Source organism: Mytilus edulis, chromosome 10 (assembly GCF_963676685.1).
Source record: "Mytilus edulis chromosome 10, xbMytEdul2.2, whole genome shotgun sequence".
NCBI classification, from domain to species: Eukaryota; Metazoa; Mollusca; class Bivalvia; order Mytilida; family Mytilidae; genus Mytilus; species Mytilus edulis.
The window spans coordinates 65,050,507-65,069,568 of record NC_092353.1 but is presented as its reverse complement, the minus strand read 5'-3'; the positions used below and the strand labels follow the sequence as shown (position 1 = coordinate 65,069,568).

The following is a 19,062-nucleotide window of genomic DNA, read 5'->3' as shown; positions in this document are numbered from 1 at the left end:
ACGTGAGTAGAAATCCTTGATAACATGGATAAGAACATGTAATGTGTAATGAATATGAACACTGCTTTGGCTATGACTTACCAACTAAGCCAGATTTAAAATGCTAGTTCACAAGGTCTGCAGGATCACTGTGGTGACACTCCAAGACAACAGGTCTTTATTCCTACTCCAAAATGCAGCTTGCTTAGTGGAGAAGCAGCGAATGCCTAATAGGAGTCTTCGGTTCGACCATTCTAGGGATCAAACTCACTCACATCTGCATGCACAACAAACAGAAAGAACATTCTTTCTTCTATTAACTGTACCAAGATAACTCATAAATATAATAAAGATAATAAAGTAATCAGTTACTGAAACTCCAGTAATATCAGCTTTTTGAGCTCTTACATGTATATTGCTTATCATTTTTTCTGTTTACAGTTTATGTCTATTCATTCTAGCTTCCAAGATAATAGAACTGACTTTAATTTATCAAATAGTTTTTTGATTATCATAAGCTTCTTTCATATAACAAGTCCAATGATGGTTTCAATCATATGACAAATTTGTAGATCTTCTGTCCTTTCCTCTTTTTGGCTTTAATCAGTCAAAATTATTAATTAAGGGAAATTAATCCGAAAGGAGATGTTTGATTACTTATGTTTTATCTATTTGTTATTAGGACTCCTTAGTGGCCAAGTGGTCTATGTAGGTCTACTACTGTTATCACTATCCAGTCAACACTGAGGTTGTGAGTTCAAAACCCGCTAGTGCTGATGGACACGATTTTAATCTTAAAAGAGTAGGAATGTCAATTTTCCTATCGAAGGTCAGTGGTTTTCTCTGGGCACTCAGGATTCCTCCACCAATAAAAAATGGTCACCATGAAATAGCCTATCAGAGGTGCTTAAAAGTGGCTTTGTAAACACACTAACAATCAATCAATCAATCTATTTGTCATATTAATTTTTCATCTATATTATTATAGATTAAAGGCTATTACTTGCGATTTACTCTCCTATATTAAACTGTACGTGGAAACCATGGTGGTTGGTTAAGCGAGGACCTTGGATAAAATTTATAGAAAACTACCGATACAAACCACAAGAAAACTCTGATAAAGTTTGATTAAAAACACTTCTGAGGAGACAACCTAGAGAACATAATATGTTGGAGGACAAATGCCATGAGATAACAACAGCTCTCATTGGCTTTGTTAGCTGAAAAGGGATGTATTAAATACTATAGTTAAAAAAAAAAACAGCTCTCATTGGCTATGTTAGCTGAAAAGGGAGGTATTAAATACTATAGTAAAAAAACAACAGCTCTCATTGGCCATGTTAGCTGAAAAGGGAGGTACTAAATACTATAGTTAAAAAATTTGCAATGTTCAATAATGACAGGTGAAGTCCTGAGAAAGACGACATTACTAGGACTATGTTGTATCACCATACTTATGTTCAACCACAAAATAGCAAATGTCTGAGTCTCCTACTGCCATATCTTCATTCATAATTTCCCTTGTCTCTGACATTTGTACATCTTCTAAAGTATCACTATGAATTATATCACGAATAATTCTAACTGATTGGGATCTAACAGGTTCTGATGCTGGCGATTCACTACGACTTGATTCAGAAAATACACTGTCATTATCCGAATGTAAATCTAGTCCAGTCCCTTCAGAAGATGCCTTAGTTACACTATTCCCTGATGATTTTGCTTGGAGCACTTGATGTTCATTTCCCAGTGAATTTTGTTGTTGTTGCTGTGATTGTTCTAAAGTTGTAGATGAGTTTGGTCCTAAAAACCAGTCAGACCTGTTTCTTAAACGTTCAAGCTGTTTACGCTTAACAGAATTAAATCTACTTATGCTAGGCCTTGATGACTGTATTTCAGCAGTTTCATTTAGGTTGTCTTCAAATGATTTTGGTCTCTACAAATGAAATAATATTAAGCAAATTTAAAAATATTTTTGATATTACAAATTTACCTTAAATAACTGATCCAAATAGCCTGTGCTGCTTTTTTGTAATTTGTGTAAAATACTCAAAAGAAGATAATTTTGGTTTAAATATGTTGTGTATTTGGAGGAGTTGATATTTACTTCACCACCCAGACGCCACATCAGGTGTAATGAAGGCTTCCTTATTTCCGTTCATTTGTCCATAATCAATGACAAATTAAAGAACCTTAGTGAGCGCGCTCACATACCCCACTCATGTCCCCACATTGTTACTGGAGAAATAAAATAACTAAGAAAAAAAATTGGATAAGAAAAAATAATTGAATCATAATTTCCTGTTGATATGCACATCTACATAGTATGTCCTTATAATCTTCAAAGTTTCATTCAATTCTGTTGTGTGGTTTCAGAGGAGTTGCGATGCCAAACTGTTGCAGAGGTATATTGAAGCAAATAAGTTCAAAGGGGCGTAACTCCTAGAAAAAAATTGAATCATAATTTCCTGTCAATATGCAAATCTACATAGTATGTCCTTATTATCTACAAAGTTTCATGAAATTCTGTTGTGTGGAAAGGGCATAACTCCTAGAAAAAAAATTGAATCATAATTTCCTGTTGATATGCACATCTACGTAGTATGTCCTTATTAACTACAAAGTTTCATGAAATTCTGTTATGTGGTTTCAGAGGAGTAGTGATGACAAACTGTTGCAGTAGTATATTAAAACAAATACATGTAAGTTCAAAGGGGCATAACTCCTAGAAACAAATTGAATCATAATTTCCTGTTGATATGCACATCAGCATAGTATTATTATGTATGTTAGTCTTGTATTATTTTTATTTTAGTTTCTTGTGTACAATTTGGAAATTAGTATGGCGTTCATTATCACTGAACTACCGGTAGTATATATTTGTTTAGGGGCCAGCTGAAGGACGCCTCCGGGTGCGGGAATTTTTCGCTACATTGAAGACCTGTTGGTGACCTTCTGCTGTTGTTTTTTTCTATGGTCAGGTTGTTGTCTCTTTGGCACATTCCCCATTTCCATTCTCAATTTTACATCTGCATAGTATGTCCTTATTAACTAAAAAGGTTTCATGAAATTCTGTTGTGTGGTTTCAGAGGAGTTGCGATGACAAACTGATGCAGTAGTATATTGAAGCAAATAAGTTCAAAGGGGCGTAACTCCTAAAAAAAATAGAATTGTAATGTCCTGTCGATATGCACATCTACATAGTATGTCCTTATCATCTAAAAAGGTTTCATGAAATTCTGTTGCGTGGGGTATAATTAATGGAGGGCACATAGTTTGTGCTCTTATCCTCAACATTAACCCACTTTGATTAAATTGAAGATCAGTATCCCCTATTTCAGAATTCTATAGAGGGTACCTAATTTGTTTCATGTGAAATCCAGCGAACAATTTCCATTCAACATAATTAAAACTTTGCAATGTGATTGCATACAGATTAAAAGAGGGACGAAAGATACCAGAGGGACAGTCAAACTCATAGGTTGAAAATGAACTGACAATGCCATGGCTAAAAATAAAAAGACAAACAGACAAATGATAGTACAGAAGACAAAACATAGAAAACTAAAGACTAAGCAACACGAACCCCACCAAAAACTTGGGGTGATCTCCGGAAGGGTAAGCAGATCCTGCTAACATGTGCCATCATTGTTAAAGATATGAACTCTAGAAAAATATAAAATACTAGAACACACCCGTGATATCGCGGGTCCGTGACTGAATTAAAGTATATAACTATGCGTAAGCCTTATTTTGGTATTGGTATTGTCATCTGATAAAGTCATGCCGATTATAAGATACACAGTTTTTCTGCTTTCAAATCTTTCTGTTTGAACCCGTCGACTATCAATTATTGGTAATATTAATTATTTGGAAAACAAAAGGTCCTGGAATGGAGTATTTAATCAACAGCATTGTCCTATATACTGTGGATTCATTATTATTCGTTGGATATCAATGGTCGTGGTATTCGTGGGAACAGGTAAACCACGAAATTAAATGTTCAACGAATATCACATTTTCTATAGGCTAGTAAGCAGATTTCTGCAAAACCACGAAATCAAATATCCACGAACATGCAAATTTTCCTTAATCCACGAAAATTGGTACCCACGAAAATAAATGAATCCACAGTAAGTTATAAATAAAGTTGAATTCTGTGATTCGCTGTTTAACGTCATGCCGGCTAACAAATACAATGATTGAATTTAGTTGTGTCAGCCCTGTGATTATGACCCTTGTATATAGCAAAATCCTAAATACACCGTTTGGTGGTGCGCCTGTCAGATGCGGAAAGTACAGATAAGGTAATAGGTAACAGGTGAATATACTATTGGTATCAGTATCGGATTCGACCTGGAACTTGTTAATTATTGGCAATTTTAATTATGTGGAAAACAAAAGGGTCTGGAGTGGTGTAATTTTTAATCTACACCATTGTCCTATATTAGCTATATATAAAGTTGAATTCTTTGATTTGTCATTTTTACCCGATGACGGCTGACAAATTGTACCTCGTTATTTTAGTATTATAGATATTTTTCGCAAGTGTACCATGTGAAGAGTGGTCTTTTTTTTGGGGGGGTCAATGAATGCTATATAGAGGGCCAATGTGTAATTATGATTCCACCATTACTATCTATACTGTTAGGAAAACTGTGAGAGTTAGTTTGAACAACATCAAAGGAAACTTGTTTCATTCCTGTTCAAACTTCGCACAGTCGTTATGTTCAGATTGACCAGATAGTTAAAATGTGTCAAAAGGTTTCCAACTATTGTGTTACTGGGATAAATTGTGTGTACAGTATAGAACCATTACATCAAAAACATTGAAAAAACTGTCAAATTCTTACTAAGTATGAGAGTTTTCTATTTGACAGTCTTACTGTCCATGGGGAGTTCACAAGGTATCATTGTGGTGGGATAGTCTTATAACTCCTGTACAAATGGTCAAATGAAAATAATTGTAAAACAAGCATTCTGAGAGTATTACATGGCAATACATTGTCCCCTACCAGTTAAGAATTCATTGAACTGGAACAAAATGCTAACTGATCTATTACTTGTCATGGTGTAAACTATTGAACAAACATCACAAGCATGACAAACAAAAGTGTGGAACACTGATTATTTGAGTGAATTTATTAAGTCCAAGGACCATAACTCTGCACAAAATCATTAAAAACGGAACAAAATTCCAACAAAGGACAAAATCATTGGACCGGAACATAATGGAAACTTGATCTGTAACTTGTCATGATAAAACTAATTACTAAATTTCAAATCAATATCTTAAAGTTTGAAGAAAAAGTATGGAAAACTGATTAATGTCAGACTGACAGATGGACAGACAGACAGACGGAGTGCAAACCGAAAGTCCCCTTCAACTTCATTGAAAGGGTACTAATAAAGAACCTTTGTGAGCAAGCTCACATACCCTGCCCCTACATTGTCATAGGGCAAACAACAAGAAAAAAGGGGCATAACTCCAAGAAAAACAAGTATTTTGTGAGTATTGCATGGCAATACATAGTTCCCTACCAGTTAAAAATAGAGGTCCAACAATGAAAAGTTGGGGCAAAAATGGATACAATATTTGCGCTTGATACAGGTCTGAATTTGGATTGTAATTAAATATTTGACACATAATAGGTTTTTGACACAGAATAACTGTAGTCAAAGAACTTAGAATTGGTTATATGATTTAAATTTATTATCAATTTTTTGCTTTTGTCAACAACAATTTTTATTTGTCAATCAAGACGTACCGAGGAGCAGTACAATTGCAGTTTAAATTAAAGTGTACAAATAATTGTGGGGATCTTTTTCATTAAACTATTTGAAATTAAAATACATGACAATAAAACTAAACTATATAGCAGAAGGGAGACAACAAACACAGTATATATTCCCACAGATAATGAGTGAACACAATCAGTACCGTTATGTACCGATTATCAGGTTGTCTGCATGTTGATATCGTAAAATATCAGCTGCGAGACATAATATGAAGCTTTTTGTCGAGTAAGCGCAGCGAACAAGATCAAAAAGCCTTCATATTATGTCGAGCAGCTGATATTTTACAATATTAATATGCCGATAACCTGATAATCGATTTATCGGGCTGTATTTGCGTCTTTTGGAAGTATTGTCTTAGTTTCACCAGCAACAGGAAGTTGACTTGATAAGTTCGGGTCAAACTTATCAACGTCGGTTCAAACATTATGACGTCGCTGATATGTCCGGGTCAAAGTTATTAAGGCCAGGTCAACGTATTTGACGTCACAAAGCCGTGATATGGAGTTCTATATATATTGCTCTTATAGTCTTTATCAAACTATCTACTAACTTTATTATTATGTTATCAGCAAATGGATCTTCATTTTACATCAACCATACAAATTTTGATTGGTCATTTAGAGTTTAAAAATTAGCAAAAGAGTAGGTCCAGTAAGACCCCTTTTTGGCCCCAAAATATAGCAGTTTTACAAAATTGTTAAAATGTAAACTTTTGGTTATTTATTGGACAGTAGAATACTTCTTCTACATAAATATGTGCTGTTTTTGACAATACAATGCACATATATTGGGTACTAGCACCATTAATTCATGCTAAATTACTGAAATCTTCACAATTCTAGCATTTTAGTTAAATTTTATACAGTTTTCGTGTAAAACGGAAGTGGCCGCATTCGTGTTCATCCTTAATATTGAAATGCAACTTGTATTTTATGATAATACATAACATATATAAAGGTTGAGGATGAACACGGATGCGGCCACTTTCATTTTTTACAAAAACCATCTGAAAAGTGACATTTTTCTGCATATTTGGTAGATTTTTCATATATAAGCTTGAATCGGATCGTTTTTAATGAATTAATCAGTTAAAATCTTTCACATTAACTAATTGAATCAAATGAAATAGATACTTAAGTGTTTAAAAAGTGGTCAAAATCTTTTGTCAGATGAACCTGAAATTTGAGGCCAAAATGGGATCTTACCGGACCTACAAATGTACTCCTTTGGAGGATAAATCTAAAATGAAACTGAACAAAAAATGCTTATATCTATTATTTCTTTACAAAATGTAAAAATAATGCAAATGTAGGATTTACTACTTTAGTTGTACCTTGTTAATGAGTCCTGGAGATGGAACCAGTGATACTTCAGGTGCAGAAATAGTTGAGACTGCATGTAAACGTGCCATAGATTTCATACCAATATATCGAACCATTTCTGGTGATCCACTCTCCGACATTTTCACATCATCATCCTGTTCATGTACATGCTCTCTTTGTGAATGCATTTGAGACATTTCATTAAATCCATCTTCCAATATAGCTAAAAAGTAATAATGTACAATGTAAATTAAGAAGGTGTGGCATGATTGCCAATGAGAAAACTATCCAACAGAAGCAAAATAATTCTGATTTAAGAACCTTCATGTGTTCAATTCACCATATGGCTTTTTATCAATGTGCAATAAATTGCTTTGCCTAGCGGAGCTAGATACAACCGCAGAGGTCCAACCCTGAACCCTTGGAGCAAAAATAGACACAATATTCATGCTTGATACAGGTCTGAATTTGGATAGTAATTAAAAATTATATGACATATGTTATCATGGCTTATAATAGTAACTTCTAACAATAAATTGATAGCTAATCACCTCAAGACAATACAACATTTCTTTAAACATAATTTAAAAGTAGTGTAAGGGAGGTAATCCAAACAAGCTTCTGTACATAAAATTCCATGATGGTGTGACAAAGTTACCGAGGTCTATAACATTCTTTAATTTCAGACTGAACCTACTTCTTGATGACAGAATCTTAGAATGCTACAATGTATATCTTGCTTTAGTTTCCATGGGAAGTGAAATTCAACATACCTGTAATTCTATTTCACAAATTTTTAACATGCATAATTATCAGAGATTTATTCCTAAAACAAGAATTCTAAAATAATATACAGTCCTTATCTTTCATCTGATACTGTTTTATATATAAATTACCTAAATGTTATAAGTTATTAAAAGTTAGGCCTATGCTAAGGAGCTATTTTATATGTTATTTCAAAGACAGAAAAATATAAGTTATTTCTTATAATTTAATTCTAAATTCCATTTTAAACTGGAGTAAATCATGAAAAAAACGTTCATGACGTCAGGGTCACATGACTAAATTATGTCTATGAGCTGATTAACAAAACAATGTCAGTCAATCAGAAGATGTGTTACATTCAAAATTAAATTATTCTGGTAAATTCTTTCTGATTATTCCCTGAATCAGTGTTTCTATACCTGTACACATCCATAAATGTTTCTTAGATAGACCATCCTTAATCACATACAAACCAGTAAGCTAATATGAAGATATTTATAAAGTATTACTTACTTGCAACTGAGTCCTCTGGAGGAGAATAAACAAACTGACACTTAAATTTTTCACGTATATGCATTTCTGTACTAGTAATTTCTGCAAAATATTCTATGTTCTCTTGTCCAAACATACCAGCTACACCAAAATTTTCAATGAGCAATTGCATTATTCTACTGGCTTTTTCCACCCTGGCTGGATTAGTTGCACAGGTATGAAACATACTACCCGCCACACTGCGTGATAATGCCTCTACTGTCATAAAGTTTATGTCACAGTTGTTTATCATTGTAAACCATATGCCATACAAAAGTGAAATCAGATGCTGATGACTTACTTTCAATGATGATAAGAACCTGTAAAATCATAAAAGTTAATAAAAGATTTTTTAGGATTATGAAAACCACCCATTTTTTTCCTTAAATTTTTTTTACACTTTTTAACACTTTTCAGAAATAAAATGGAGCTATTTTGTGACATGAAAATCCAAAGAAGAGGCGACAAGTATGTGAAATGGACATATTCTATATAGTAATGCCATATGTAATAAAAAATGCTTGAAAGGGCACAGAGGTCGACCCTGAACAGTCGGGGCAAGTATGGACACAACATTCAAGCTTGATACAGCTCTGAATTTGGATTGTGATTAAATAATTGACACAGCATAGGTTTCTGACACAGAATGAATGTGGTCTAAGAACTTAATATTTTTAAATTTACCTATTATGGTCCAATATCCCAAATCTAAATACATGGTTAGATTCTGCATATCAAAGAACCCCAAAATTCAATTTTAGATGAAATCAAACAAAGTTTAATTTTGGACCCTTTAGACTTCAGTGTGGACCAATTTGATAAGGGGGTACAAAATCAAAATACATGGTTAGATTCAGCATATCAAAGATCCCCTTACATTCATTCAAAGTTTAATTTTGGACACTGATTTGGATCAACTTGAAAACTGGGAATCTGATGTACAGTAGTTGTCGTTTGTTTATGAAATTTATACATGTTTCTCGTTAATTTTTTATATAGGTTAGACAATTGGTTTTCCTGTTTGAATGGTATTACACTAGTAATTTTGGGGCCCTTTATAGCTTGTTGTTCGGTGTGAGCCAAGGCTCCGTGTTGAAGGCCAAACATTGACCTATAATGGTTTACTTTTATAAATTGTTATTTGGATGGAGAGTTGTCTCATTGGCACTCATACCACATCTTCCTATATCATGTATATCTACATAATCAAAAATCTAAAGACATGTTTAGATTCAGCATAGGAAAGAATCCCAAGAATTCCATTTTTGTTAAAATCAAACTAAGTTTAATTTTGAACCCTATGGACCTTTATGTAGACCAATTTGAAAACGGGACCAAAACTTAAAAATCTGAATACATAATTACATTGGGCATATCTAAGAACCCAAAGAATTCAATTTTAGATGAAATCAAACAAATTTAATTTTGGACCCTTTTGACCTCAATGTGAACCAATTTGATAATGAGGCCGGAAAAAATCAAAAATCAAAATACACAGTTAGATTAGGCATATCAAATAATTCAATTTTTTATGAAATCCATTGTGCTTTCACATCTTTCAAAGCATTGTGCAGGGGATAATTAATCAGGATTCCTAATATCAGACAAAATATCAATCAAAGTGATGGAAATCACTCATAGAAAGATTGGAAGTGTAGTTTGAATTAATTTCAAATCATATTTAGGTATTGTGTAGACAAAAAAGAACATTGATAAAGCTCTTTTGCTGACAATTACATGTTAATGAAATATGAGTAGTAAATAGATATAGGAAGATGTGGTGTGAGTGCCAATGAGACAACTCTCCATACAAATAACAATTTAAAAAGTAAACCATTATAGGTTAAAGTACGGCCTTCAACACGGAGCCTTAGCTCACACCGAACAACAAGCTTTAAAGGGCCCCAAAATTACTAGTGTAAAACCATTCAAACGGGAAAACCAACGGTCTAATCTATATAAACAAAACGAGAAACGAGAAACACGTATATATTACATAAACAAACGACAACTACTGTACATCAGTAACCCTGCATGATATTAAATGCCTATTCATTACAAAAAACATGTTAATGAAATATGAGTAGTAACCCTGCTATGGACTAGACTGACACGCTGAGATGATTTTTTACTTTCTCATTGACAAGGAAACAGTTGTCAGGAAGAAATGACACTATACATTGACACATTATTCTGATTCTGAGCTGACCAGTCTTTGCTCTTTCCCCTTAATGCTGCATGCTTAATGGAGAAGCAGCAAAAACCTATTAAAGTTCAAACCCACAACCTCCCACTCTCATGGAAAAACCATGCCACACAACACCAACTGAATTGTGACTTGGATGGTGCCTTGTCTCATTGGGGCTCACACCACATCTTCTTATATCTATCATACACTTTATTTCTGGTTCTAACAATAGTCGCATCATCAAGAGTCAAGCCCTGAAAATTTGTAACTTTGAAGTTGTAGGTGCCATCAGTCACTTTCCATTGTTACTGAATACCGTATAGCGGGTTATTTATGCAGGTGTAAAATTTGGCTATTTTCATTGAAGAAGGTATACAAAATATTTTGGCGTTATTATTTTGGCGGATAAAAAAAATTTATCAATACCTTTGCATGTACACTTTTTATTTGGCAGAATTTAATTTGGGGATTTTGTTCTATCCGGGAAAATAAGCAAAAATTTACACCCCACGAAAATAACCTGCTATAAGGTATGTTATTTTTCACATGACATTACTTTCTTACTTGTGTACCTGAATATGTTATTTATCACATGACATTGGTTTATTTATCACATGAATTGGTTTTATCTATCACATGATATTGGTTTATTTATCATATGACATTGGTTTATTTATTACATAACATTGGTATCTTACTTGTGTACAGCTTCATACTGTTCCATTTTATGGCCAATGGCTAAAACATGTAGAAGTGTCTGTTCACCCTCAGGACCAAATATACCACCTGGAAGTCTCAGCAAAAATTTCTGTAGAAATATAAATTAAATCAATTTACTCATTGTATATCCCTTATAGCAGCTATCAGTTCTAAAGGCGAAAACCATAAGGAACACTAGCTATTTGACTCAAAATACTCATGTTTGATTTATAACATACTAAAAATATATTCAAATAATAATAAGTCTTAAATAAACAGTTAAAAATGCATATACTAGATAATGTATATCAGAATTTTGTGTGTATTTTAGTCTAGATGACATCTAATCAACTATCAAGATAACCCCAAAAACTACTAACGGTTACATAACATGATATAAACATAAACATAAATATAAATAGATATGGACCGCGTGCCAATGGATTTAATTATGTCTGTTTGATTTCATGTTGAAGGTTAAAATTAAAATTTTTGATTTTACCTGTATTGGAATGATTTTTTTTTGATCGAATCAGTCCATCATATGATTAACCTTTGTTTCAACTTTCAATGCTGACATTCTTTTCTTTTAAATACTGAATACGCATAAATCATGTGTTATATATCTCTAGCTAAGGGGTTAAATTGAAGTTTACAATAATATGGATTCAATGAAGTCGAAATAATTCACTTGCAAGTAAATAATTCATCATCAACATTGAGAGTTATTTCCCCTTTTGTATTTGACATAAGTGATATGTGAATGTAACTCAGGAACCATAAGTGATGCAGACCTAGGGCATCTTGATTTTGGTTCCTTGGTCCAAAAAATGAAGCCAGGGCAAGGTCAGATTCTAATTTTTGATTTTGGCTTATTCTCACTTCTTTTTATAAACCTTACAAGATACCGTCAACATGCTATTATAAAATCGTCATTTGCGACATGTCATAAATCATAAAATTTTGGTTGAAAGGGTGTGTAGACATTAAAAATTGTTCATACATTGACATTACTCAATGGATATATTCTAGGGTCTTTTGATTTGAGGTCTTTAGTTTATACCCTTGAAATTGTGGTCAAGGTCAGTTGAAATCCATAATACATTTGTATGTATTTTCCATAGGGTCCTATGTTAACATTTGATAAAGGCAAACTTAAGTAAGAGAATGGAAACAAAAAGTCCAGCAATTTTTCAATTTGTAAAGGGGTATAACTCTTGAACGGTAAAAGTGACTCCACAAAAATCCAAACTTGATCTGTGTTTTGTGGTAGTAAGCATTATGTATTAGTTTCATAATATGAAATGTAAAAGAATAATTATACCAGCTGTGATTGACAGTTACCTTTACAACCGATGCTAATGTATACAAATTATAATTTTGGAAAATAACAGGTTTGCCCTCTGACAATCTCTTTACAATTCTTCTTGTGTCACCAGGATTTCCAGGACGTCTAAATAAGTCTGCAGTAAACATTCCTTCATGTGCTATGTAGACTAAAAGTTCCTGTAAAATAAATAGGATGTCTAAATAAGTCTGCAGTAAACATTCCTTTATGTGCTATGTAGACTAAAAGTTCCTGTAAAATAAATAGGATGTCTAAATAAGTCTGAAGTAAACATTCCTTCATGTGCTATGTAGACTAAAAGTTCCTGTAAAATAAATAGGATGTCTAAATAAGTCTGCAGTAAACATTCCTTCAAGTGCCATGTAGACTAAAAGTTCCTGTAAAAGAAATAAACTAAGGTATACATGTACGTAAAAAACAAAACAAAACAAGAGGCTGTTAGATAGGCAGCTAATCGGATTTTCCTTCAGAGTTTGAACCCTGACCAGTTGAGGAAGTATAGACACAACATTTAAGCTTTAAACTTGCATAAACTTAATATGATCCAAGAAAATTAGGTCAAGGTCAAATAAACCAAACAAGAAATACATATACACCTTACAATCATTCTTTTCCCTTAATTTTTCTATAGGCTTGTATGCAGACTTCGGCAAAACCATGAATATAAATATCCACAAAGATGTACGTTTTCCTTAATCCACAAAATTGGTACCCACTAAAACAAATGAATCCATTGTAAACAATTCACTAATTTTCCATGTATATTAGTTTTAATACGTTTTTAGATGTTGTCTCAAATGCTGTTTACAGACGGACAAAGGTATACCATAATACGTCCTGTTTCTAAATATACGTATCAAAATAGTTGATCAGCACTGATTTTTAAACTTTTCTGAGACTTTGTTGATATAAAATTATGATACAAGTCTCAGAAAAATCTGGAAAGAATTGCACACATGAAAATGCTAACAAGACTTGACAGACATTGGTATACCATAATTCTCCTGTAAACGAAATTAAAAAGTTTCATGGTAAATTGACTACATATGGTTAATTGTTGGATTGCAGTAATAAATTTGCTATCAATTTTAATCTTGTTTGTTTCTTAGCATTAGGAAGACCTAAACAATAAAAGATAGTTGGGACACCTATTGCCTCCTGATCTAATAATTTGGCTTTAAATGGAAGGAGGATAGATCTTGATATTTGTATGCACCCTTCAAAATTTTGAATGCAGTAATTTTATTGGCAGATGAGATAATTTCGAGAATTGATAGTTGAATTAATTTTGTCAGATCCTTGAAAGCAAAGTGTGGACATAATAGGATCCATATCTGGACCAAAATGATAATAAAAATGACCAATAATACTTACAACTAGTGAGACAGGTATATATCCATTCTTTAAAGCAATGTGCAGTGGAACTCCAAACTTTAATCTGTAATCAAAAATAGTTAAACAGTTGTGCCTTGTGCATATGATAAACTTGTCCCCAGCAATTGTTTTAAAATAAATGGGGACTGTGTCCAGGAGCCTCCATGGGACTCAGGTGATGCCCCCACCTTCATATAATGTTATAAAAGGATATAACTCAAGAATTGTAAAAAGGGCGCTACCCAAATTTGTACTTTAACTGAGTTTTGAGGTAGTAAGCATTGTGTTTATGTTTCATAATATTTGGTTGAAATAATCAAGCAATTTTTCCATGTGTAAAGGGGCATCACTTTAGAACAATAAAAGTGACAACACTAAAATACAAAATTGATCTGTGTTTTATGGAAATAAGCATTGAGTATAACTTAAACTGTTTCATAACATTTGGTTGAGGCACAATAATGTTAGAGAATGGAAACCAAATTTCCTTTTGTATCTTTCGCCTCTTTCTACAACCTGTATCATATCACATATATATACATGTGTTTAGATACTGCATCCTAAAAAACTGTTTATTCACAAATTATTGTGTGCACTAATCATTGGGATTTATTATGAAATGAACAAAATTCCAAGATTGATCATTGAGATTTCAGAGTATTTGATTGTTCACTAAGTTGACATCCCTAATCTATTTTTTATTTTTTATTGTGCAAACAACAGTTCATCATTATAGTCATAGACACAGCATTATAATGTTAGAGGTGAATAAGTAACTTCGTAACTACAATCTCCTTCCCTTTCATGAATGAGACCTGCTGAATTAGACTATTTACCGGATTTGTTAAAACATGAGCAACACGATAGTTGCCACATGTGGAGCAGGATCTGCCTACCCTTCCGGAGCACCTGAGATCACCCCCAGTTTTTGGGTGGGGTTTGTGTTGCATATTCTTTAGTTTTCTATGTTGTGTGGTGTGCACTATTGTTTGTCTGTTTGTCTCTTTCATTTTTAGCCATGGTGTTGTCAGTTTATTTTCGATTTCTGAGTTTAACTGTCCCTCTGGTATCTTTCGCCCCTCTAGAATGTTGCACACTTATAACTGTCTTACAACAAAGTCCTGGGGAGAAAGCTTAAAATAACTTTGTAAGCATCAAACCTACTTTTGACGACGCATGGCCTCTGTACTCCTATCAGATACACAACCTCCAAACACGTTCCGAAACATAGCCATTTTACTCCATCACCATTTCTGTTAATATCAAGTTCCACATTTTTCCATGACTGAAAATTTTAAACCTTTGCCAGCTAAATCCTTATAAATCTGTAATCAAATAAAAAGAAAAACATGTAAAATTGTATTGACAGAGGAAATTTACTTTTATAACAGACAGTTATCCTGGTTATCAGACACATTTTATAAAGTAGATACCCTAATGATGATTGTGGCCAAGTTTGGTTAAATCAGTCCAATTGTATATAGAGAAGATTATTTTAATTTTCCTTCAAATCGAAGGTCTGTCATGTCCGTCAGGTGTAGGTACTAACCAAAACGAAGGTCTGTTTGCAAAAGTGAAAGGTCACAGACCTCGGACCTCCGCTAATTTGAAGACTTATTTGCTGATCAATTTTTTGTCTTTTTCAATCCTTCATAATGTATTTTCATACACTTATTTATATGAGCAAACTAAAGGCTGCAACTGAAATTCTCGCATTAAAAATGATTCATTGCAACACAAATATTTGTACCTTATTTAAAAATAGAATTTGGGTGGGTAAAAAAATCTTGTGTTGTGTTGTCACCAAGTTTCAGTATATACATGATATACATGTATATTTTGTTAAAGAGAAAAATGAGTTGAAATTGTGATTTAAGGCCAAATCAACAATTTCATTCAGATTATCTTATTCATAAACTTAGCTTGTACTTTTCAATTTTAGTCAATTTATCTTCTAGGGAGAAACTCCCAACATTGGTCAAAATTGTCCTTTCGGCATGTTAAGGATAATAACACTTTATTGATTCAACTTACAATTGCTTTCATTTATGTTTATATCTAACTTGTTGACTATTGTCACTATCCATTTTAGTTTCATTTAAAACAATCAATGTACCAATACAAGGAATAGACTGATACTTTTGACTTATTATATAGATCTTATATATCTGTGTGATAAATTTTGCTGCAATTTTCAGCAGTGGCGGATCCAGAATATTTCCTAAGTGGGGGCCCACTGACTGACCTAAGAGGGGGCCCGCTCCAGTCTCGCTTCAGTGATTCCCAATATAAGCAACCAATTTTTTTCCCAAAAAGGGGGGGGGGGGGGCGCCCCCCCTCCTAAATCCGCCTCTGTTTTAAGTACCTCTCTATCTATCATATTTGTTTCAAAGATTATAGCCAAAACACAACAAGTGAGAAAATAGTCTTTGATGCATGATTTCCTTCAATAGATGTTTTAAAACATTAATTCAGTGAGTTCTCATATCTGCACTTATTGTATTTTATATGTTGGATGTACATGTATAATTAGTCATATTAGTTATATTTAGTACCCTGCCCAGGCCAATCTGTTTTGTTAGATGTATTTAAGTCCAAATGATTATGATGTCTGGCAAGGCTATTTTATTTTTTTCTTGGACACCTTCCTATATAGAAGGCGTCACTAGACTGCTTTTAATCATGTTAAAAACACAGCCATGTTCATGATGTTCCATATTTGTCAACTTGTTTGTGATGAACTAGTTGGTAAAACTATGAGTTACATGTAGTTGATATCACAATTGTCTAGTAGGGGTTGGTCAAATACCAGTTGATATAGCGGAATACAGATCAATTTTAATCATAAGAATTTATCTAAAACTTTGGTCTTGTTCACGAGGTTTTGCTACAATGCTAGTTATAAAACTAAGTTTAATCAACCATTTTCGACATAAGGAAATGACTGTACCAAGTAAGGAATATGATAGTTGTTTGCAATTTGTTTGATGTGTTTGAGCCAATACATTTGCCATATATATATGTAAGGGCCTTTCCGTTTCACTTTCCCTTGGAGTTTGGTATTTTTTCGTTATTTGACTTTTTCCACCAGATTACCATGGTGTTATCATTAAGTACTAAAACCTGTACTACAATGGTGTTAAAATCTTACATTATAAAACATGGAAATTTATCGGCGATTGCAAAGAAGGTAATCTGGTAATATTGGCATACAAAAATTCTTATTCACAACTGTTCCGGAAATACTACTGTAGTGTTTCTAAAAGTGGGATTTGGTCCCGGTCTCAAGTTTCTGAAGTTTAAGCAATAATTCAGTAAAAGTTATATATGGGGGGTCAGTTCTGAGACGATATATAATTAATTATTTTTTCGTAAACTAACAAGAAGTGATGAGAGTTAAAACGAGAAGCTTATGTTGTGCAGGTCACTTTCATAATTATTTTAAGGCAGTGGCTATATATTTTTCCTGCTACGGCAAAATAGCCTGCCAGCTCCGGCAAATTAGCTGGTTCTATTCAGATTTTTAATCAAGATGATATGAAATACATATTTTAAGGAAACTATTTATGCACAAAGTATATACTGTGGCTAGATGTCATTAACCTTTTAATAGTCCGCCTTGTCTTCCTGGTCAGTTAAATGATTCGGACTTCTAGATTGTCTCTGTTGAATATTAAACGTTTAAAAATAGAAAACAACAAATGTGATGTTATTAAACAAATTTGATTTTCGACAGATACGAAAAGCTACGGCAGGTTTTGCAGTACTTTGAAAACGACAACTATGTGTAACTGAAGAAACGTGAAACGAGGACTACAAAAATCATGAAAACCAGACAAAACGACGTTAAAGATTAATACAAAAAAATATTGTACACACATTGCATAGACATCTAACTATTGACAGAATTTATTTTATTAGTCTTATGAATGCTGAATACTAAAATGTCACTTATATATCTGCATTTGTCTGAAAAAGTGATGCAGACGCAAAAAAAAAAACAAGTTTTGTGTTGCAGTTCAGTTCATGTCTGCAGTGGCAGCACCTTTCTGGTGCAAGACTCAAAGAAAATTACAAAAAAGCAAGGCACTGGTTTTGTAACGCTCGTCAAGCAGTTTGAAGTTGTCAGGTGTTACTTTTTGTTTCAAAACTATAATATGATATTTTTATTACAAGTTTTAATCAGAATGTTGATTTTTTATGGGTTTGTATGTTTTTCTTTAAAAAAAAATATTTTAGTCTTCCTACCAAAGAAAAAAGTACAAGTATCAATTTTAATGTTTATGATTTATTTTAGAATTCCTTTTAAAGAAAAAGGACTAGTATCAATTTTAACGTTATGTTTTATTTTAGAATTCCTATTAAAGAAGAAGGATTATTATCAATTTTAATGTTTGTTTTATTTTAGACTTCCGATATTAAAGAAAAAAGACTAGTATCAATTTTAATGTTTATGTTTTATTTTAGACTTCCTACCAAAGAAAAAAGTACAAGTATCAATTTTAATGTTTATGTTTTATTTTAGAATACCTTTTAAAGAAAAAGGACTAGTATCAATTTTAATGTTTATGTTTTATTTTAGACTTCCGATATTAAAGAAAAAAGACTGTAGTATCAATTTTAATGTGTATGTTTTATTTTAGACTTCCTCAAAGAAAAAGGACGAGTATCAATTTTAATTGTATGGTTTTTTTTTAGAATTCCTATTAAAGAAAAGGGACTAGTATCAATTTTAATGTTTATGTTTTATTTTAGACTTCCTACCAAAGAAAAAAGTACAAGTATCAATTTTAATGTTTATGTTTTATTTTAGAATACCTTTTAAAGAAAAAGGATTATTATCAATTTTCATGTTTATGTTTTATTTTAGACTTCCTATATTAAAGAAAAAAGACTAATATCAATTTTAATGTGTATGTTTTATTTTAGACTTCCTCAAAGAAAAAGGACGAGCATCAATTTTAACGTTATGTTTTATTTTAGAATTCCTATTAAAAAAAGGACTAGCATCAATTTTAATGTGTATGTTTTATTTTAGACTTCCTCAAAGAAAAAGG

At 32.6% G+C, this 19,062-nt stretch overlaps 1 protein-coding gene across 1 annotated transcript; it reads right to left on the bottom strand.

The window, feature by feature from the left end:
- Nucleotides 1-278: 278 nt before the first annotated feature.
- On the bottom strand, nt 279-17,267 carry LOC139492248 (uncharacterized). The gene is made up of 8 exons (XM_071280443.1): nt 17,157-17,267; nt 15,170-15,330; nt 14,006-14,069; nt 12,628-12,789; nt 11,283-11,392; nt 8,379-8,716; nt 7,112-7,323; nt 279-1,915 (listed from the first exon to the last, which is right to left on the bottom strand). The coding sequence occupies exons 2-8, from the start codon at nt 15,238-15,240 to the stop codon at nt 1,415-1,417; spliced, it is 1,458 nt and encodes a 485-aa protein (XP_071136544.1). The 5' UTR covers nt 15,241-15,330; nt 17,157-17,267; the 3' UTR covers nt 279-1,414.
- Nucleotides 17,268-19,062: the final 1,795 nt, after the last annotated feature.

Bases quoted from the DNA above. Each gene is read 5' to 3' on its own strand.
- LOC139492248 (XM_071280443.1), bottom strand. From the start codon at position 15,240: ATGGCTATGTTTCGGAACGTGTTTGGAGGTTGTGTATCTGATAGGAGT. The intron at 7,324-8,378 runs GTAAGTAATACT...ATTACTTTTTAG, and splicing joins TCCAGAGGACTCAGTTGCAA to CTATATTGGAAGATGGATTT. The intron at 1,916-7,111 runs GTACAACTAAAG...TTTCATTTGTAG, and splicing joins CTCCAGGACTCATTAACAAG to AGACCAAAATCATTTGAAGA.